The sequence below is a fragment of the Chiroxiphia lanceolata genome, chromosome 2 (assembly GCF_009829145.1).
Source record: "Chiroxiphia lanceolata isolate bChiLan1 chromosome 2, bChiLan1.pri, whole genome shotgun sequence".
Taxonomy (NCBI): Eukaryota; Metazoa; Chordata; class Aves; order Passeriformes; family Pipridae; genus Chiroxiphia; species Chiroxiphia lanceolata.
Window position 1 is genome coordinate 20,390,614 of NC_045638.1, and position 22,597 is coordinate 20,413,210.

General features: G+C 42.2%; 1 protein-coding gene across 2 annotated transcripts in view; it reads right to left on the minus strand.

Annotated features, from left to right (window-relative positions):
* The window catches only part of CLCN4 (chloride voltage-gated channel 4), a 40,295-nt gene that overhangs the window by 16,075 nt on the left and 1,623 nt on the right, over positions 1–22,597 (minus strand). Inside the window, exons 2-6 of one of the 2 annotated variants that reach the window (XM_032679887.1) lie at positions 18,076–18,306; positions 11,933–12,084; positions 11,508–11,607; positions 6,638–6,825; positions 1,243–1,365 (exon numbers count right to left, since the gene is read on the minus strand). In XM_032679887.1, coding sequence (XP_032535778.1) covers positions 1,243–1,365; positions 6,638–6,825; positions 11,508–11,607; positions 11,933–12,084; positions 18,076–18,094 — 582 coding nt within the window. In that variant the 5' untranslated portion in view covers positions 18,095–18,306. The remainder of the gene's footprint in view (positions 1–1,242; positions 1,366–6,637; positions 6,826–11,507; positions 11,608–11,932; positions 12,085–18,075; positions 18,307–22,597) is intronic. The other variant, XM_032679888.1, reaches the window with a different exon arrangement.

Below are 22,597 nucleotides of genomic sequence, written 5' to 3' on the forward strand. Positions count from 1 at the left end.
ACAAGATCAGAGTTAAACTAGACTCAACTTTAACAAAGCAAGAAAAAAAGCAAATAAACAACCACAGGCTTTTTCTAGTTAAAACACATTAAAAAAGTTCTAAATATTTGGAATTCCTGCACCATAAAAGCATGAAAGTATGATGAAATGATAAAGTCCGAAAGATCTTATTTTGATGCTTTTTCTCTTAATTTTGCATGTGATTGGCTAGGATAGAGCACAAGACATGTGCATGCCACATAGGGTGGGATTTGGGTTTGGACTCTAGGCCTGGAAATGGACTGGAGCTGAGCATCACCTCACATGAGGGATTTACCACTCAGAAACTAGCTTTACAGTTAACTATGAAAAGTTTTTAAAACCACAGATATATTAAACATGTAACAAAGACACAAATGAGTACTTTGAAACATGGAAATTATTTAAATATTTCAAATTATTTGAGGTAGGGTTTTTTTAAACATTTGGATGCTTTTCTTAGAGATCAAGAACAAAAGTATATCAAGATTTCTAAAATTTGGGCTGTTGATTCTCTCTGCCACATTCCTAAATAACACTTCCAGTGGTTCCATAGCACTTTTAACAAAAGACTGTTCTGATTTCAAAGATTTTGAGTAGCTCTGCTGATTGAATTACAAGGTTTTTCATTCTAACAGCTTAAATACGGACTGAGACTCGATATGTAGAATATTGAAAATCAAGTAGATATTTTGGCTGCTATAATGCTGTCATGCTGGCATAATGTAGATGACATTGTGTACAGGGACACAATTTGCAAAAGATGTGCACTAGACACTTTTCAGGCATTCCAAATGATGGGCATCTCAGGAAACCTTAATTTTGTAGCCCTCCCTCTTCTTTTTATTTTGCTTTTATTTAGAGCCTAGCCTAGAAAATAACTGGTTTTGTAACTGACCCAAGTAATTTCATTCAAGGAAAATTCTATATAATCTTCTAGTGAGTATGTGTCTCTTGGAGATGTTGATTTTTATTTCAAGCTCTGGCAATGAAGAAGTATGTGCATTAATCTGTCACAGTGACCTTCAAATACTTTATACTATGAAAAATCTAGATGAGCACCATAAAAGCATAGACAAAGGAATGAAGTCAGATGAGATGGAAAGACAATTTTCTTGTTTCTATGCTATCTCATAGTATAGTTCTGGAATGGGAAAAGGTGGTAAATCATCATTTTATTGTTTTCTTTGGTACTTGGATATTCATGCACAAAGAGAAACTCACCTCTGGGATTCCAGAGCCACAGGCATAAGGAGCAAACACTCTGACCAAAGAGACTGCCAGGAAAGCAAAACATAGAGCCCACATAATGTACAGAAAATAGTTTAGAATGTAAGCACTTGCACCCTAGAAAAATAACAGTAACAAACATTGTTAGACAAATGCAGATTGGCAAATCTCACACTTCTACTAGGGGTCATGATGGCACAGAGCCTGATCTTTTCATTTACATGTTAACTGTGGCTTTTCCTCAGGAAGGACAAAAACTTTATATACTCCAACAATTTTTTTACTCATGGAAAGAAGCAGCATGCTAATATACACTTAACCTAGTCCATACAGTCTGTTTGCAAGGGACCCAAACACCGTAAGCTGGGCATCGTTCAAGAAAAAAAATTAAACTAACCTACAAAAAGTTCCAAAACATCAAACAAATATGTCAAAAGGGCAAAAGCAATTGGTAATAAAAAGGCACCTAATGAAGGAATCTGATGTGTTCATCCCATGGTGGACGATAGGGGATGTGACCCTGATATATCTTTGTCTGAGGGCTGGTATTCAAAGGCCATTTCTCCATGCAGATGCTAATCTTTTCAAATGAAACACGTGTGTATATCATTAGCCAGCTCAGTTCACAAATGGGAAGGATAAAACCATAAATAATTCCTTTCCTTCTATATCATGGTATCTATGATAGGGTTGAAAACAATTTGAAAACACCATAGTTTGGCGGAACCCATTCAGACACACCTCAGTCAATTTTGCACTATTTTAAAAGCATTCCAGTCAGGAATATGCCTGTCTTCGAGTTGAATAGCTTTACTTTTCTGACTGAATGGACATGCTAATGATCATTAACAACAGTTGACTGTGCAGTGCCATAGTGAAAGCACAGTCAGTAGTGACCTTCAGGTTTTCTACCTGTCTCCAATGGTCAAGTCGAAACTTTTGTTAAAAAATCTGCCTTAGGATACCTCTTCCTCTTCTCATGCATAATTTTTTTAGAATAATTTCAAAAACCCTACCAACATAGACAAAAGAGAATCTAGTCAGAGGCATCAAATTGATACAAGGAGCTTAAGCCTTCAAACAATATCCTCTAGCAACATGACACTACAGAACAAAAAACCGATATGGACCTCAGTCATGAATTGGTATGAATCCTTCACCTCTAAGTGAACTCTTCCTACCGGATGCAATTCCAGCTGCTCAAGAACATCGGGGCCCCTGTCTTTGCTCTGCAGGACAGCAGCCTGGATATCAACATTACGATAAATCAAGCAGGAAAACAGGCATTAATCAGTTGTATTCTGTCTTCAGTTAACAGAGCTGGCCAAGCCTTGTTCCCAGTCATAAAAAACCTAGAGCTGAGAAGTCTCCCTGTTTTCAAGCCTGCAAGGAATCAACATTTAACAGCATAGATGTTTGCTAGTTTAATTTTCTAGGTCTGCCCAAAATGAAAATACAGTAAGGAAACCACTGCCCTTGTCCTTATGGGTATATTTGAAAGAAGTGCAATTTGTTAAGGTCCTCTTGTGCTTGCTGAAGTTGGCAGCTGGCCTTGCTGATAACAGCAGAAGAGCAATACAGTGTTATCCACCAGTGCCCTGAGACTAAGCAGTCATGGATCCCACAATTGCAGTGATTGACATCCAGCTGTAGTAACCATGGATCTTTGTTGCTACAGCTGAAGACAGCCTGGTGAATGTCTTCTCCTAGTGCTTTCAATTACAAGCAGCTATGACAATATTTACTCTTCCTCTACAGAAAACTCTGGATATCTTGCCTCAGGGCAAAATCCTCCTGTCAGTGTGAGCCTGGAGTACCTCCAAAGAAGGCCAGTGCCTTGATAAAAATTTGGCCCTACTACGTTGAGCGAAAGCTGTAATTTTGCTTCTAAATTCACTGGAGTCAAATTAACTTTGTTTCTTTTTACTTCTTCTTCTTTCACAACTCAGAAGTCATAAGAAAACTATGTCAGCTCGTTACTGCAATCGCATATACACCTACAGCTCTGTGGCAGGACCCCACAAGAGTCTGTATGGCCAGTTCAACCTTATCCCTTGGGACAACTTTCATTGTTACATTTTCCAGATATCTGGCATTCTTCAGGTTCAACTGCAGCAGTTTCTAATGATTAATAATATGAAGACCTTTGGGAAGTGAAGTAGCAGTTAAGTCAGTATAGCAAATGGCTCATTTCTTATCCACTATATGCCATTACTAAGGCCCTGAATCAGCAGAAGTCTTAAGCATGTACACTGCAATCAGAGACCAAAACAGCTCACCAGGAGAGGTGATCCTGCTATAACCTTTCCCACTAGTGGCTTGAAAGACTCACCCTGGAAGAGATAGTAATGAAGCACGTAGGGAAACAGAGAAAAATTTTGTCTTTTAGTTTGCAAGACCAAGCAATATTTCAGATCTGGTGTCAGTCCAGTTTAGATACAAATGGAACACAACCGAAAATAACCCTTACAAATTCAGAACACTGAAAGAAACCACATGCCTCAGGATGGCATCCAATGTATGTTTTCTCCAGAGGCCCACAGCTCTACCCTGACTCTGTGGGGCATCTCACAGTTTTCAGACTCCTTCCTACGGGTGTTACAGCAGTGTGTCTCCTCAAGACTGACAGATTCAAGGCTGCAAAATTGAGAATGGGGTTCCAGGTATAGAGGAGTTTCCTTGTCTTGCAGGTCTCAGCTTCATGACAGGAGATACAGAAACTCTGGGATGGGAATACAGTCCATTGCTGGGTCCAGTGTTATGATCCATGGAAGACACGGGGTCCTTTCCTCTACCTCGGACAGGCATCAGAAATGGAGTCCTCAGCTCCAGTGAAGTTGGGGTTGGGACCAAACTGTATTTGCAGAACAGGGAAGGTCCAGATCACCAGATACTGGCCAGAGATCTGAACTGAGTGACATCTGATAAGCTTTTGATCCGCCAGTGTATTTGAGGTTTTGAAACTCTCTTCACATCGAAAAACCCTCTACCACTGCTCTTTGGAAGTCATTCAGGACCAGAGGGCTGAAGAGTATAACTGACCTACAAAACAGTGTTTAGGGAAGAAAACATAGCCTGGCAGGTGTCTAGTGTGCTATTATATTTTCCATAATAATTTGTATCAAGCCTCTGCTCTGGGTTCATTTTATAGGAGTACTAGAACGGAAACATTTTTCAAGAGATGCCATAGGAAATGTCACAATTCTCAGTGAAAACATATGTACAGGGTTTATCACAGCCATAAATTGGCAAAACCACAAGGAAGAACTGATGTAAATCTCAGTCCTCAAAATGTCAAATTTAGTTGGCTATGATGAGAAAGAATCACAGTCATGCATAAAAAAAGAAGACATGTCTAACTGGAGTACCTTTAGGGAAACTGTTCTAAATACTTTTTGCCTAAAGTGTGCTCCAATGCACACTCCTGTTTTATAGGGCTGTTATGTAAATGTCAGGCACAAAGAGAAACAACATAGAAAAAAAAAAGGCAAAATTATTCTGAAACTCAGTCAAGTTCAGTGTATTTTGATACCTGCTAGAGTTCGCTACTACTACAGGAACCATATCATGCAAAACTTGTCAGACTTTTTCTATGAGACTGAATTTTTACTTTCCATATTCACATTTTTGTTGGGCTTTGCCTGGGATTTCAGTGTAATAGTAACAGACAGCTATAATATTAAAATTTACAGCATCCATCAGACCATGGCAGCCAGGAACCCACAGATCTTAGAGGTCCATTTGTTCTTAGAAAGAACCCAAAACTAAGTGAAGATGAACCTTTTTTTCCTACTTTGACAGTACACCAGGGGGTGAGAAGCTCAATTTGAATAGAAAGTGAGTAAAGTTTCACAGTGCCCACCTTGCTGATATCTCTCCTATAGGCCATGGCATACAACAGTTGTGACTGCTGTTTTCAAATAGCATATGAAAGCAATAAATTTTCTCAAGGATAGGCATTGTTTATATATTTCAGCCAGAGTAACAGCATGTCAAACACATGCACAGGATTTCCAAATCCCCTAACAATTGTAACAGCCTCCTCTTTTTTCCCTTCCCACATTTTTTTGTTCTCTTAAATTACAGCATTGTCCCCAGTCCTGCAGCTTTTTACCAGAGTAATATTTCTTCACTGTTGCAAAGATACAACCACCCAAACTACCTGCTCATGAAAACCAGGGTGAACCTAGCAAACCTCTGGTAAAGGGAAACTTGCCACTGTGATCAGCAACTGTGTTGAGAGATTTTTGCCTCTGATTATGTGGTGGGAATATTCAGGAATAGTGAGCACCCCACTACTTCCATTATGGTTAGTTAGTGGAAACTATTGAAAATTGAGCTATACATATTCACAGACACTCTCATCTAGTACTACTTGTACTATAAACCTAAAGCAGCACTGAAGGGAACACGAGTGACACACTTGTAAGGCAATGAAGGTGTCCTCAAACACTGCAAGACTAGACTACATCCACATTGGGAGAAGATCTCAGATAACCTCTCCAACCTCCATATCATATTCAGTTATTGTCAGATTCAAGTCAGCTGCAGAAATGACAAGGCGAGAGGGATTTAAGACAATGACTTTGCCAAAAATTTGCCTTGTGAAGGGATCAATTTTATTAAATACATTGAATAACTTAGGTTGAAAATAAAATGTCCTTTTTTGTATTTTTTTAACGTGCCATCTGCTAAATGGTATATAGAGAGGCTTCTTTCGATTGTCTTCAAAATGAAACTTTCATCTGCTTTGCTTTGAAACAGCATTTTTTGTCCTTAAAATTACTACCATAAAAAAGTAAGAAAAAAATCTTAAAATATAAGTTTCATGCCAGTCCAGATCAGTTCTTCCCTTCTTGTCCTCTACCCCTGCAAATCTTTCACTTTTGCCAGCTTTTGGTGCTAGCTAAATATCATGATGCCTGATAGAGAAAATGATTGCAAGGGATAAACAAGCAGTTCTTATGCAGTTCTCTCTACTACTCACAGCATCTGAATACATAAAAATTCATCTGCAATCCTGAAAATTTCCTCTTAAATGTATTTGTCAGTGCTCATCTTTTTTTGTCCCATAAAACTGTGTTTGAAAGGGAAAAAAAAAAGGGCAGCTCAGGTCCCCTGGTGATTATGTTATGTGTATGATGAAACCCTTTTAGTTTAATACTGATAAAAAGAGAGTACAATCTCACAGTTTTCCACTTTCCATTACACTGAAACAATAGGATCTCTTCCAAGTTAAGCAGATTGCTTGTGGAAATGTCTTTTTTTGCAGCGTGCTCAGTTTATTACTTTCTCTTTCAGAGAAACTCTCTGGAGGGAACATCAGCAAGTATGAAAAAAGGGCATTGCCTGGCCTGCTGTGACCCCAAACTAATCAGGTCTCTCGTACCTCAGACTGGCTTACAAGAAGTTCAGACCATTTCTGCCACTGGGGACATTTGTCCCTGTCATCGAATGTAGTTTCATTAGACGTCCAGCAGCACTGCTCATGGCTGTACCAGAAGGCAGACAGGCAGACACCCTCCTTCAGGTCTGTCATCCAATCCACAGCTAAATCTATCACTCCGGCTAATGTGCCTGGGAAATGAAATGCAGAAAAAGAAATATTGGCATTAAAAAGTATCACGTTGCAAGGAAAATATCTTTCATTTTAATATCGGGGGGGGGAGGGGGGAGTGATTTGGGGAAGTAAAATTCTTTGGGGACACCTTACTGCAGTCCTCCGGTATCTAAAGGGGGCTTATAAGAAAGATGGAGACAGACTTTTTAGCAGGGCCTGTTGCAATAGGACAAGGAGTAATAGTTTTAAGCTAAAAGAGGGTTGGGTTAAACTAGATATGAGGAATAAGTTTTTTACAATGAGAGTAGTGAAACTGGAACAGGTTGCCCAGAGAGGTGGATACCCCATCCCCCAATCAAGATCAGGATGGATGGGGCTCTGAGTAACCTGATCTAGTTGATGATTTGCCTGCTCTTTACAGTAGGGTTGGACTAGATGACTTTAAAGGCCCCTTCCAACCCAAACTATTCTATGATTCAATAAATACAAATCTACCAAAGAACCGGGGGAATTAATGAGTTTGTCTGACCCTCAATGCTTTCTCATAAGCTTTTATTTTAAACATTATCATTTTCATACTGACTGATGGCCAAATAGGGGAGGCATAACCAATGTCAGGCCTGATCTTGCAGCCTGTCCCAGGCAGGTGCACGACCTGGCTGAGATATGGAAGACTTCATGTGGAGTCTCTATACACACACTAAGCTGCAGGTCTCAAACCATGCTGTGTATTTCAGGGGTAGTGGAGGAGAAGGATAGGGGTTTTTTCCTATAGCCTTTCTGGTCCCAACACAGCAACCTTTCAGAAGGATGATTTCATTACGGACACAACATGGATGCCAAATTTTGACTTACGAACTTAACAGAATGGGGTTTTCCATGTGTGTGTACATTCATTAGCAATCTGGACATGCAGAATAAAATTATCCTTCAAATCCTCCCTGTAACAAACCAACTCTTATTTCAGCCTTTCCCCAGTAATTACACAGAGCTACAGTGACACCCGGTGGCCACCAGACACAGACACAGGTAAACTTGCTGTGCCCAGACACAAAAAAAAGAAAAAAATCTAATTTTCTAGGGCATTTGCTCATCAGTGATAACAATTTGCCCCAGTAGCAGCTCCCTGAGAGCAGATGGGTCCCCACTAATGCAAGGAGAGCAGGAACAGGAGGCTGGGAGCAGCCAGAACACAGACCTGCATTCTGTCCTACGTCCATACTTTCTGGGAAGAATTAAATCACCAACTTATAGAAGAGTCATTTAGTGTTTTCCAAACCCCTCTCATATACAGTGGAAAGCAGAATTCATATTATCTTTATAAATAATCATTAATATAATTTCAGAAAACCAGTAATGGATTTGAACAGAATTTATCAGTGCATTTCTGCAGGACTAAAACACTGGAGGGGGGAGAAGCTCTGGAAAATGTGAACTGGTTTGGTTTTATGTTTCCAAAACTTTTAGCTTCATGGCTCCTGCTAAGAATGTAATTACATGAAGCAGGGGTGGGGGCTGATCCCCTTTCCTCTAGCAGCTAGGGCACACAGGTGGGTCCAAGAGCTGGTTTATTTGACCTGGAACTAAAGTTTTCTGCTTTTCATTTCTGTAAGGGGGGGGGGGAGAAATATATTTCAAATAATTCAGGCAAGTGGAACCTGGTTTTAGTTCCAAAGAACAAAACCACCACCAGTCTTCACAGAGTCTTACATGTAAGCATATCTTCTTACACCCTTAAGAAGGACACTGGCAAGGATTGGTCACTAGGGTAGCAGTGAAGACTTTTTGTTATATGGAAATAATCTGAAGAACTATACAGATATACTAGACAGGATCGCACATAAAAGAAAGGCTCCACAGCAGAGTGATGACGTCTGTACCAATTATTTTCTTTCATGAAGACCCTCCCTTACTCTTGCTTACTCTTTTCCGTTTTTCCCAAGTTTCTATGGAACTATATTCTTAGATGATGATGAATCATTGTGTTGCTAGCAACTTCAGATTGCATAGCTTCCTGAGTCTTGCAGTAAGCTCTAAATTCTTCTCCTGTTTTCTGAAAGTTTCAGGAAACAAAGAATCCTCATCCCTTGGACATGACCACCAAATGCTGTGCCTCTTGAATCTCTTGATGGATCTTTAGCATTCTCTGTAGTTACCCCAATCTTCAAAGTTTACATTACTCTTAACCAGGCAATGCATATTAATGCTACCCAGCATAAGGTGTAAAGGAAGACAGGCTTTTGACATTATTTTCCCCAATAAAATCAGTAAACATAATGAAGACCAAACATTCAATTTTCTAATATAAAAAGCTCACAGGAACCTCAGTACCTCTAAGACTTAATTATGCAGCTGATAAAATCCCTTTTGCCAAATACTTTGTAATCCACAGAAGGAGGAAAAAGCTATATGCCATATACTACACGTTTTCCAGAGAAGAACTAAGATTTACTTGCTCAGTGCAGCTACACATGCACAGAGCAACAGAGCCCAATGGCAGGAACACTGGAGAATAAGGATTTCTCTGTTTGGCCTCAATGGCTTGTGTTGACTGTGGAGGTGCTGCCTTTGAGGTATTGCACAATCTGAAAGATACAGTTGACAAAATTGGTGGGATTTAGGCTTGTAGATCAGTTAAGCTCACTTTAAACTCCTTGCTGGGTAAATCACCCAAGTGCATTTGGAAAGATGTTGGAAACTTTGGCCCCTGCCAGCCCATTCCCCATGAGTCCCATCTTGCTGCTCTCCATCCCCAGCACAGAGGCAGCAGGGTCAGGATGTTCCACAGGACCCTCACACCGTGGGTACTGCTGCTGCTACTTTCCTCTTCCTCTCCCAGTCCTTGCCACAATTTCTCCTTGCCTTTGGTAATGCGTGGACCCAGCTGCCCAAGAGCTCAACCAGTGTCCATGTGGCTGAGCCAGGCTGCTCTCCGTGGAGCAGCGGTAGCTTCTGCCTGTGCAGCAGGAGAGGAACTGTGGAGGAGCCAGGCTGGTCCACGCAACCTGGGTGACCATATAGGTACCCTCACAGCAGACTCTCCTCTCTGAGCAGGCAACACAAGGAGTACTTCAAGTAGAGAGGAAAACAACATGAGGTGCCTCTTGATGGCACCATCAACCTCACCTCCTCCCTCCCCAAACCTGGCTAAGAAACCTCATCCATTCATCAATTATTCCCCCCTACACTCAAAAAAGGCGTGTTGACCCCTTACTGAGGCTGAGGTGATGACTCTCCATCTTTGCCCTGTCCCAGAAATGGTGAAGGCACAGAGCACGTGTGTCATTTCAATGGCAGGGCTCAGCAGGGCTCAGCACAGGTCATGGGTAATTTTTGTTCTCTGGTTGATTCACAAGTCCTTGTCCCAGTGTAAAAAATTACTAATTTGGCTTGACTGCTTGAGGTAAAACTTACTGCTCTGCACGCTTGTCATTGAAAAGGCTGCAGAAGCTAACAGAACTCAGCTGCAGCTTATCCTCAACCTCAATTCCCAAGCTGGAGGTATCAGCATTAGATCTTATCTGAGGTCAGCAGCTCTGGCTTTTGACAGCCTTTAAGACTTCAGCATAAGGTTTCATTGCAAACTGGAACTGAATCAAACCTTCTGGGATATTTTTACTAAACTGGGAATGTGTGCATATATACCACATTCTCTGTATGAGCCAGGGGATTACTGAGGTCACTAGAGCCCTGAAGGGCTCGCTCTAACTTTATTTGCAAGCAGAATTCTCCTTCCCAGGTAAGGCCAACCCTGGCCTTCAGGCAAGGCTCAGCAGCCCTGGTAGTACACAATCTATCAAACTCTCTTCCCATCTCACCCTCCCACCAAAGCTTTTGTGGAAACAATTACATGTCTACAAAATAACATAATTTGTTATTTCAGCAGTGTTTTCTCAAATACTTCACTGGTACTTCTGAGGCTCCTAAAAACTGTAATAAAAATGTTGATTTGACAGATACTGAGAAGTAAATTCTCATCACTCCTTGGAAATTGTGAAACTTCACATCATGCTTTTACCAAGCAGCATGACACAAGAGCGCCCTGACCTCACTGAAAAAGCATAAAAAATGGCAGCTGTCTCAGCTTGGTAAGAGAAGTGCAGCTTTCCAAGCTGAAAGATGTGCTTAACTGAGGAGAAGACAGGAGAAATTGAGGAAATTAATGAATTTGCCATGTGAATTTGAGCAGGCTGTTAAATATGTAATGTCTGTCTGGCCTGGAAGCAGATCTGAAACTGAGTCTGAAACTGTATTTTGCCTCACACACATATAAAGAAGATAACCCAGTGGATACAGCAATTTATAAAGCTTCCCTTTGAGTGTCTACAACCAACATTTTCCCCACATCATATTTTCTACTTGCAAAATTAAAGTAAGTGATGACAAGAAAAAAAATCCTACCAATAAAATTGACTTCTGTAAATCAAAGATTCAGAAAGTCAAAGTAGCCCACTGAGTGTGAAGCAAAAGCAATAGAAAAATCCCTCTACTGGTGAACAACACTTTTTCTAGGTCAGCACTCAGCGGGAGATTTGCAAGTAGGTATATTTACTAGGGATCACAACTGCATGGATGCAAAGCTGTCTTTTTAGCCTGAAGCATCAGTGGAGAGACAACGAAGTAAAACCAGAAGGAGATAGCACTGCAGCAACTTGGGTGGGATGGTTCAGGCATAACTGTAGCACTAACACATATGTACCTGCCAGTAGTCCTATGAGAAGCATTACAACCCATCCTGACCAGGCATCCAGCAAACTCTTGATGAACTCCCATATGGATTCTTTACTTTTGCTTGTAATCTGAAATTAAACATAGATATGTTGCTGATTCAGGCTGACACAGTTTTAGAGTACAATGTTTAAAATAATTACACTCCCAGACTGTGTACACAATTTCTCTACTCCCCACTGTCCCAATCATTTTTTTAGAGTTGCTCTGCTGATTAAGTTGCAGCAGCCCTTTCATACTTACAAACTCAAGACATCCCACATCCATATTTTTAGAATTCCTCCTCAAGTCATACAACAAGACAGGAAGCAATAACTTTGGAAAACTGCTTGTTTTCCTCACTACCAGGATGGCTGTGACGAGGGACTGTGATGCAACAAAGCCTGACACCGTTACCTTTCGATGGCGGTCAGTGTCACGCGATTTCTCTCGCAGCCAGTCAATGGTATGGAAATCTTCATAAGTTCCAACATCAGGGAACGGCTCATCCAAAAAATCCATTAGGTTGCCCGAACCATTCATGTCGCCTGCATTGACCATATTAGGATCTGTATGTAGAGGAAAAACAAGTATGTCAATAAATTCATGCAAAAATGACTGTTACCTCCTTTAAAAGTCAAGTCCCAAAGTAGTGGCTACTATGACAAGCTCCAGAAAAGGCTGACAATGTTCCCGATGAGAGGAGTAGCATGAGACTTTGTTAAATGGGATAGTTTAGGCACAGAGGGTTAGATTCATACAACTTAACTTCAGCCATCTAAAAGTTTTGTGTCTGGACTGTAGGTAACACCTGGGCTGCTTCTAGAGACAGGGAAAGATAAGTGTAAGGGTGTGTGGCAGCAGAGTGCCTGCTCCTTTAAAGGTATATGGCCAAGGACCTATTTCAATAATAAGCATTCAATAAGCATAATGAGCAAAGGAGGAAGCCTGAACAAGAACATTCAGGGACACAAAAGAAATGCAAACGATAAGGGAGGAGGTGGTAAGAACCAAACCTGGATGAGGGCATGTGGGAGTGCGAGAATACCTGTTCCAGCAAAGTTGTCTGGTTAGGGTTGTTGCCAGTTGGAAAACTATGGGGAAAAGAGGGGAAATCAGAATCAAAATATACAGAGACATAGACCTGACAAAGCAAATGTGAAGACCATGACCAGAAACAAACCTCACCACTCATACTAATTGAAGAGCTAATAACTGTGTGTCTGCCTCTGGAATACAGGCTCAGCTACTGGTTGAATCTGGACAAGAGAAAGTGGCAGCCATGTCCCCCAGCATGAGCACAGACTCTGGGCCTGTGAGAGCACCAGCAGCTGGGCAGGGGGGTCTTGGGCTGGGACAGTTGAAGGATGCAGCCGTGTGCTTCTAACAAAGTGTTGCTATAAAGAGTGGTTAATCCTATCCATCCTAAAATAGGTGCCTGAAAAATGAGATCTTCCAGAGAATACCTAAGGTTTGTAATCTGAAATGGCACGCCTAAAAAAGTCTGTTATCATGGAATTCCAAGGAAAAAAAACATAAAAACGCATAAGAAAATCAGGGACAGATACAGACTTTAGAAGTTGTATAGAACAAATTGCAGAGCCTGTAGCTCCTTGACGGACATGAGATAACTTTTGCTGGTCACTGATGAAGCCAGTATGGTACCAATGGCCGCTACCAACTTTCCTCCAACAAGTACAGGAATGGGGATGTGTCATAGTTTGAAATTGGCCCCCCGAGAGGCTGGGGGGACTCAGAGGTGATTGGGTGCCAGGGCAGTGTTCCCTGGAGAGCCAATCATTGTCCATGTTGTTCGCTTCTGCTCAAAATCATATATCACAGCACTGGAAACGGTTGGCAGTTCAGTCTTGGTTGTTTTGCTGTTGGTGTCTACTGCGTGTAGGTGTTGAAGGCCAGGGGGTGGCTGGGCTTCTTCTCTCCCCCTCCGGGGGAAGAGGGGAGCCCTGCGGCCCCCCTAACTCTGCCTGGGCCAGAGTTAGAGACAGCATTGGAATGAGTGCATGTTTGTGAGGGATGTGACTCACAAACAACTGGTAAGTGGGAGAGAGAGAGGCAGGCCCTGCGGCCAGGCCCTCTTCCCCCCCCACCTTTGCAGCCAAGCTGTAGAGGAGGGTTGTGTTTTTCCCTCTTGCTGTTTAGTGAGAGTGCATGCAAGGCTCAGCATTGGAGCAGAGCCAGGTGGACAGGCTGGAGGAGGCTCGACTGCTAGGGAGAAAATCCCACGCAAGAATTGGAGACAGACCCCCAGAGAGAGAGAGAGAGAGAGAGGGGGGCCCGGAGGATGTCTTTGCTGTGATCTAAAACTCAGGACAACTGAAAACCCGAGGAGAAATCAACATTCCAGGACGTGGACACTTGATAAGCTAAGCTACACTGCAGCAGCCTACGAACCGAGGTATGAGAGAGAGAAATCACCAACAGCAGAAGAGTAAGGACTCGGGACTATCTTCTTGGACCCTGTGAGGAGAGAAACTACAACAAACAACTAGAACTTGGTGACGGGGCAGTGTGAAGGAGCCCAGAACACTCCCACAGCAAAAGACTGTGTTACGTATCAGCCTTGAAAAGCTGCTCCTGGACTAAAGTTAAAGGAGGAGCTTGAAAGGACTGACTGACAGAAATGTAATATATATATAGTTGCCTTTAGTTTATATAGTATTTATTTGTGTAAATAAATGTATATACTTCCCCCTTCCCCTCCAGAAGCCTCTGGCCTGAAAGTTTCTCTCCGGTGTTAGGATAAATTGTGGGAGGGGGTGGAGGAAGCCTGGAAATTGGATTTTGGATTTCTAATGTGGCTCAAACTGCCACAGGATGTCACAAGTAAAGAATTTGGATCTTTGAATCTGTGAGGAAATTTCCCAATTCTGTAATTGGAACAGGCAGAAACGCGGTAGATAAGCTTTTAATTGACTGTCCATACACCATGATACTTTGCTCGGCTCCCTTTATTTGCTGCCTTTTTTTCCCCACTCTCCCCATTTTCAACTATTTTACTTGAAATGTCTCCATTTAATTTTTTGCCCTGGTGGGGATTTAGCAGTGTAATAAATGTGAATACTCAGCTTTGTCAGTGTCTGCTCTTTGCACTTCAGCATGTAGAAATTTTGGATGACACAGACAATGTGCTGAGCACAAGCAGCTGAAAAAAGCATTATATTATAGGCAATCAGCAGGTCATCATTGTAACACTAAAGAAGCCCTTTAAAGTGTGGAAATGAAGTAATCTCCAAGTAACCTCGTGGCACGTTTGTCTGAAAGAGAATCAAGCAAGGGAGTCGCAGCCTGAGGAAGGAAACTGAAGGCAGAGCAGGTGTCCTACACAGAGCTGTGGAGCACAAACAAGCTGCTGCAGGACTGAGGTGATTTAAAAATCAGAAGTTAAAAGGAGTGACAATTGAGAACAGCAATACTTTGCCAAAGAGGTGAGAGCACACTCCTACATCAGCTAAGTGAAATGAGAATCTGAAGGTGAGATGATGTGGCTGACTGCAGGTAGATAAAGTTGCAAGAGGGCCTTGAGCCCAGTGTCTTCCCAGGACTGGAACCGGAAGCTGAAATGAGGTGAAAGGATTAGACTGTGCTATTATTTTGCAACACTGTGATATTTTGCAGACCAGTTAATTCACCTTATTCTTCCCATACAGCAAAGAAGGACCTGTAAAGAACATGCAGCTCGGACTGCTCACTTGCACGAGGCAGCCCCAACCCGCTAAATAAACAAACTTCTGGGAACTCTCCTATTCAAAGCATTGGCAAGTTTTCCTTCATACCACAAGAAAATTACCCAACATGTTAGTTATATCACATAAAAAATAGTTTTTTAAGTATGTTGTCAGTGGCCAGCACATGACAGTATTGTGATGGATAATACCAGGCCAGACCACAAGTATGTAGGATAATTACAATCTCAGCCTGAATCTACCTCAAAAATACGTGCTACACAACACGTCCAGGGAGAGAAAAATGTGCTAGAGACCACAGGGCCATGGAAGACTAAGAAAACAAATAAGCTTTGAACTCTAGGTAGCATATCAGTACCTGGAAGTTGCAGTGAACTGGATGATTATCAGCCGTAAAGTTCACTTCAGGTACTATGCTTTTGAAAGCAGAGATGTGATATCAGATTATGCAAAATCCAATTTTAGTAAAAAAAACACAGTTAAGCACTTTTGAACTTAGTACTACAGAGTGTCCATCTTATGTCCTAGCACTAAGCACCATAAGCATCTCTTTCTTTCTCTTTATTTTGCATTTCTTTCTCTCACTTCAGTATTTGTAAAAATCTACAAAGTTTATTTCAGGATAAGCTAACTTGCCCTCTTAGACAAACTTGCAGAGATGCTTTCAGTTCTGCCAGCAGAACTGGAGCCTTACTCCAGTTACAGATAATAATTTAATAACTTAGTTAGAGATATTTAATACACAAAAATTAAGGGCCAATTAATCTCATCCAAGCTTGAACTGTAGCCAGGTGTACTGCAGCAATACACTCTGGACACTAAAATCTAGACTGCCTTCATAGCTGAGGAGAGGAAGGAAATTATTTATATTAGAATGAGACAGATTGTTTCCCAGAAGTGATAATTTCTGTTTATTGATCACAAAGAGATGTCAGAGGTAGACATCTTCATCTGATCACTACCAACTGAAAAGAAAACATTGTAACATAATGACATGCAGAATTAGTAACAAATGCATCTCCTCACACTTGAGCATCTAAGAGATTTGGATGCTCTGACAGAGCTTATATACACTGAAAGGTGTTAAGTCTTGCTGAGGAATTGTCTGACATATGCATTTTGCCCCTTTGTTGTTCCATGTCTTACATGTCCTTGTTGTCCTTCCCACTACTTTTTCAGATGCTGATGCAACATAATTTGTGCAAGGGCTAATGTTTCCCACTTAGTCCCCATATTCTTTTTCTAATAATTTCTGGCATCCCACCAACTTTTCCTAGGGCAGACATCCAACATTTTCACTGAGAAGCTTGCCATGACTCCCTGAGAAACAACAGCCAGTTTGAAGCCCATCATTCTGTGATCTCTTAGGGACATTTTCCCCTTTGCTTAGCCTTTATCAGTTTTGAATTCCATCAGTCATTTTATTCCCTACAATACAATAGCTCTTCAGCTCTTAAGAGCCAGCTCTCATTTTTACTGACTAGTTTAGTGTATCTATAACTGAACATTTGTGTCAACACTCTGCTTTAATAATTGCAAATAGGTTCTTTCTAGAAACTGAACTAGAAAACAAAGAAATCTGACTGAACTACATACCTCTGGAACTCAGAGGGTTCAGATTAACAGATTTCCCTGGATTTAGACCCATGCCAGACTACTGTGATCCTGTAGATGGAGCAAGGTCCTAGCAGGGATCCATTCACAAATCATGAAAGGTCACAGTACTAGTCTGGCACTTGTGCCTCCTGGTAGATGCTCTCCTGGCTACCACATAACCCTAGATATCTTCTGGAAATCTTGGGCCAGATCAGCCTGATGGTCAGTCCCTGATCTCCCAACTAGCCATGCCTGGCACACAGTATTCTGAAGCCAGAAAGAAAGAACTGTTACCCTACAAATGTCAAATGCATGAGAGCAGCTGGAAGTAAGGCCCAAAAGAGCAAGTCCAAAGATTAGCCTGTGAAGCTTTATGACTGCAGAAAGCCAGATAATTTTTAAGTAATCACTGAAACCTCCTACATAAATAAAGACAAGAACAGATTCATGCAAACAGCCTAGAGAAGCCAGGGTGTGAACACTGGGAGCTGCTGATGGACTGGGACATGCCAACAAGCACAGCAGGTACTGCATGGACACAAGGTCTGTTCTGTTACATTTACTCACTTCTTGTTCGAGAACCAAAAGGTAGTAGTATTATTATATTAGGGTCACGTTTTTTCTGCAAGTCTCACAGTGAGTAAACTCATCATGTGATTAGGATCAGCTGTATGATACACTGCAGCTTGGAGGTAAGTTTTATACAAGAGCAATAAATTGCATTTACAGTGAAAATGCTGACAAACTCCCAGCTTTAGAGCACTGTAACAGCATGTGCAAATGTAAAAGCCACAACTAGAAGAGTTCTATCAGTGAACTGACATTCTAGGTAGTATGCTGACTGACTGATCAGATCTGAAATGTATTTGACATGGCAAGAACAGACTAAAACATCCCATGGTTCAAAGGGGCAGAAAAGTATACTGATGGAAAACAACTAGCTGAACAGTCATCAAAGGAAAAGTCTTGGCCCTGGCCTATTGCTCCTAGACATGCTAGTTCCATGCTATGTTCTCCTCATCCTGTTTTCTGTTTTAATTGGACACATTCACTGAGGCAGGCAGTATGATTTTTAACGCAATTCCAACAAGTTTTAAGTTACTTTCAACAGATCACAGTTACTGAATTACTTCAACACTTCAAATGTTTCTAGCAGATGAATGTTCACCTGTGTGCTTTCGTCTGTAGGCTGTTTTCCTTGAAGATAGCAGTGGGGATGTTCTGTGTGAAACATGACAGTATGCAGGCAGCAAAGCATACCTCTATTCTGCTGTAGCATAAGGAATAAGTGAATGTGGCAAGAGGCTGAGAGAAGAAAGCAGAAGCATAAATGCCAGTTGCAAGTTCCTCAATTCACATTTGGAGTGACTTTTTCAGGGCGTCAAAAGCATCACCTGCTCCATCTCTTCCAAATGTGTCACCCGTCAGCCAACACACAAAAGGAGAATATGGCACATCTCAGGGCTTTTCTATGCTCTAGTACCAATACACCTACAGTGATGAAACAGAGGAGATGCTACTCCAGACACAAAGCTTTTGAAGCGATTCAAGGTCATTTCAATCATGACTCCATCAGAGTTGAGCCCACCACTGACCTGAATAGTTGGATGAGCTGCGTTCATGTGGTATGACATGACAGCAGCTACTGCACAAATGAAGGAGCATGGGGGCTGTGAAAATCCTTGGGATTTATTTTCTATAGCACTCAGTAATGAACAATGCAATTTTACTGGCAATCATCACAAGATACCTTCATACTGACAGATGGTTTGCCACGCTCTGTGCCCTTAATATTTGTATTGACTATTCCATGTACCAAGTTCTCAAAACACCCCAGCATGGTGCCCCAGTCTCATGGCCATTAACTGCTCAATGTGATCTGTCAAGCAAAGGCACCTCGTCCCGAGAGCCGAGTGCTCTGCCAGCATCCATCCATCCCCCATCTCAAGGGATTTAGATCTCGTCATAGAGAGGGACACAGAGCACTCTCCACACAGGGCTTGAACTGAATAGGATGTCAGTGCTCCCAGCAGAGTGAGCTGAATCAGAGAATCATAGAACAGTTTGGGTTGGACGAGTCAGCGTTCAGAAAGAGCCATAAGAGGATAAGGCTGAGGAAGAAAGTTCCTAGAGCTGAGCATGGTTACGCCACAAGTCTTCACTACCACCTAGCCAGAGAAAATGGGCCTGATAGTTTAGGAAGCAGAAAGCAAGATTATTAGCAGGGTCACCATGAAAGACATGAATGAAAAGTACAGGGAGATGATTAGGGGTGTATGTCTTTTGGGGAGGGGTCAGAGACCAAGATCAGGAGCCACGAAGGCCAAGGGGGTGTGGATGTAATTCCCTTTCCACCACCTGCCATGTAGATGATGATCTAGAAACATCAACATGACATCGCACAGGATATAGGAGGCAGATAAATAGTTATGAAACAAGAAGTAAGATGCTGTTGGGTGATTTTACAAGGAAGATGTCTTCAGCAAAGCAAGCAGGCTGAATCCCCAGAAAGTTAAATGGGTAATTTTCTATAGGACAAAAAATATCTACAGGCAATTTAAGACTGTTCAACTTAGAAGATTCAGACTGAACAAACCAATTGAGCTATTGACCTTCTGTCTTAATGACGGAGTTTTAAAAAGATGTTAACATCTTAAATCAGAGAAATCTAGTTCAGACTCCTGAAAATAACCAGAAAACGCTGAACCCACTTACAGGCTTTTTTGGAAACATAATATGGCACATAAAAAGCAATGAATAGTTAAACTGGGAAAATACAGAGGGAAAACGGGTATTAAAATGCCTTTCCTACAATTCAAGGACTAATTTCACCATCTCCATATACAAGTAAATAGCCCTGCAAACCCTCAGTCTCCCACCACACTAGCACAGGCAGGCTGTAGTATGAGAAACAGTACTGTAAAATATTGCAACATTTTACTGTATGGCCCCACCACCATATATTAGGCAGTTTCCTGCTATGATAGTCTGGGCAAGCTAAACACAGTCACATCTTTGATGTGCAGCTTTACCCTGCATAACCTCTACAGAAAAAAATCATGAAGCCACAGAAGAGCTCAAAAAACACAGGGCACCAGATCACAAGGGAGAGGGCCTGGGAGAGAAGGGGAAGGTAGGAGGGAACATTTGAGATAAATGGCAGAAAACTGAGGCCCAAAAGACTCCTCCAGACCAAATCACAGCCTTCAGCCACTCCTCAGCCACTACACAAGCTTACAGAGTGAACACAGAGAAGATAACAGTGCTGTCCAGGAGCACAGGCAAAGGGAGGCATGACGGGACTTGGAGTGCACCACTACACCTCAGGAGCTGATAACCAACTGTCAGGGTTTCCCCACCCTTCCATGACAGCCTGACTCCCTCTTCTCCTTTTCTCCTACTGAGAGGCATTCTCCTCCTCTGAGGGGCAAATCTCATCCCAGCATCCTGCTTCCTGCTCCTTCCCATGATGACTCTCCTTTTAGAAACCAATTCTTTCTGGTATGAAGTATCAAATGCCTGCTCCCCATATGAGTTTTCTTGGAAAGTCTGAGCAAAATTAGTTCAGCTGCTGAGTTATGTCAGAAAGAGAAGGGAAAAAAAATCCCAGCACTTTCCCTACCAGCTTCAAGTGGAACTTTTGCCAAAACTGGCTACATATTAAAAAAATGTTAAACTCACATCTCTCTTTCCAGCGAGTCTGAAAGGTCCCTCCAATAAATTTACTTGTTAGTGCAGATATTGGGGCTGTGGAAAAAGCAGGAGGGAAGCAATGCTGACTCTGGAACATCCATCTGCAGTTTTCAAATTGATCTCAAAAATGTCTATTACAAGACACCCCTTTGCTAACAGCTCAGCAGCTTGGACAGATGAACTCCACAGGGTGTATCAACCCCCCCACATCCTTAGTTCTTGAAGGAAACAAGATTTGATTAGGAAAACTCTGAAAGCCTTCAGCATCTGGGGTAAGAAACTAAAATTCAGGAGACAGGACAGACTGGAAATCAGGCTAACAGTGTAGCAGTATGTATGGTTTCTATTCTTGGTTTCCCTCAAGTCCTCTTCCTCACAAAAACATGGGAATTTCCCTTCTGAACCAAATGGTTTTACTACCACAGAGCTCTAAAGCCATAGCTGTAGGGTCATGGGTGCTACCCAGTTTTCCTCCTCATGCCACACACAGCTGAACTTTGCACCACCAGATTTGGGTTTCCAGTGCTGCTCTTTGCCTCTTCATTCAGAAAATTGTAAGACTATGGCAGAAAAAAGAGTTTTGGACTGAAAAAAAAAAAAAAGGCAAATACATTCAGAGAGAATAGAGTTGCACTGTCAAAAGGGAAATGCCCGGGTATGTAGTTACTCCTAAACAGCTCTCTCCTTAAATGGGTGTTCAATGGCATTAAACACACCTCTCACTAAAAACCTTTTTAAGCCTTCAGCGTGAAATAAAGCTGATAAACCTGCATTAGAAAACCATTAAACTGTTCTAACATGTCACTTCTCGTGATTTGAGTGGAGGCAGTGAGTCACTGACACACAGATGGAGGGTAATGTTTTCCTGTTTGCAGGGCACTGTTTTTCACTGCTGTGTTTGATGCTGATGGGCTGCACAGCTACAGAGGAGTTACTTCATCCCACTGAGAGGAAGCTCCCATGGAAGCAAGATGGGGAAACCTTTTCCTCGGGGTGATGCTTAAGAGCAAAATGTCAGAAGTGTTTTAGGAATAGCAGACTACTGTAATCCTGCCAGAGTTCTCTTTCGGCATTAACAATCGTGTGTGATTTTTTTGGTTCTGCTGGACTAGAGATGAAGCAAGCTGAGAAAACCCAACATCTGGTGTGTATGTATGCACATACATACACAAAAATTAATTAGACACCTACTCTACAACCTGATCCCATTTCACTAAATGAAAAAATTAACACATAACGCCCTCCTGGGTACCCAGCAAGGTGCAGTGTGATGGCAAAAGCAAACTGGAAAAGAACTGGTACCTACAGGCACTATGCCGCTGTTGGAGGACTGTGCACCATGCTGAGCTAAGAGCTGTTCAAACCTGAGAGGCTCCTGCAACACAACACTGACCACTAAGACATGAGATGGCCCTGAGCCATGGGTGAGATGGAGGTCAGGAGCCCTCCCTTCCCCCTGCACTAGCACTGGGCTACAGTCATGATCCTGCTCACTTTCCCCTCCAGGCCAACAAACAACAGCTTCATGATGAAGCAGCTCCCAGGCCCGGGAGGTTACAGCACTCCAGAGAGCCCATTTGCTCCAGGCAGATAGGAAGGACTCAACCTCAGGGCAAATGCTCCCCATCTCCTTCTTCTCCTCTGGGCCCTGCTTAAAAGCCACCACCACTACCTTTGAAAAGGTACGATCTTTACAAGGCAGGCCCCAATGTGCACAGGGGCTGAGCACTCACAGCCACATGTTGGAGCCCCAGCATAGAATCCTGGTGCTGCCAGGCAGAGCACCTTCCAGCTGGGGATGTCTCCAGGGTCACCCTTTTATACTAAGTAACTCTTAAAGGACTTAAGTCCTTACAGTTGACCCAGCATACATAGAAGGTTGGTGCCCTCTCTTGTTCCACAAAGGATGTCTGACTCAAATCGGGAGATCAGGAGAACCACTGCCTGGAACATATTTCCATAGGGCATTCAGACATGATCTAGAGCAAGAGGAAACCCATCACACTTAGAGAACTCAAGGGTGGCAGCCCTGCTGTGCTGTTCACATGGGCAAAGAGCCGAGCCTCAGTGTGCCTGGTGAGCAAGAGCA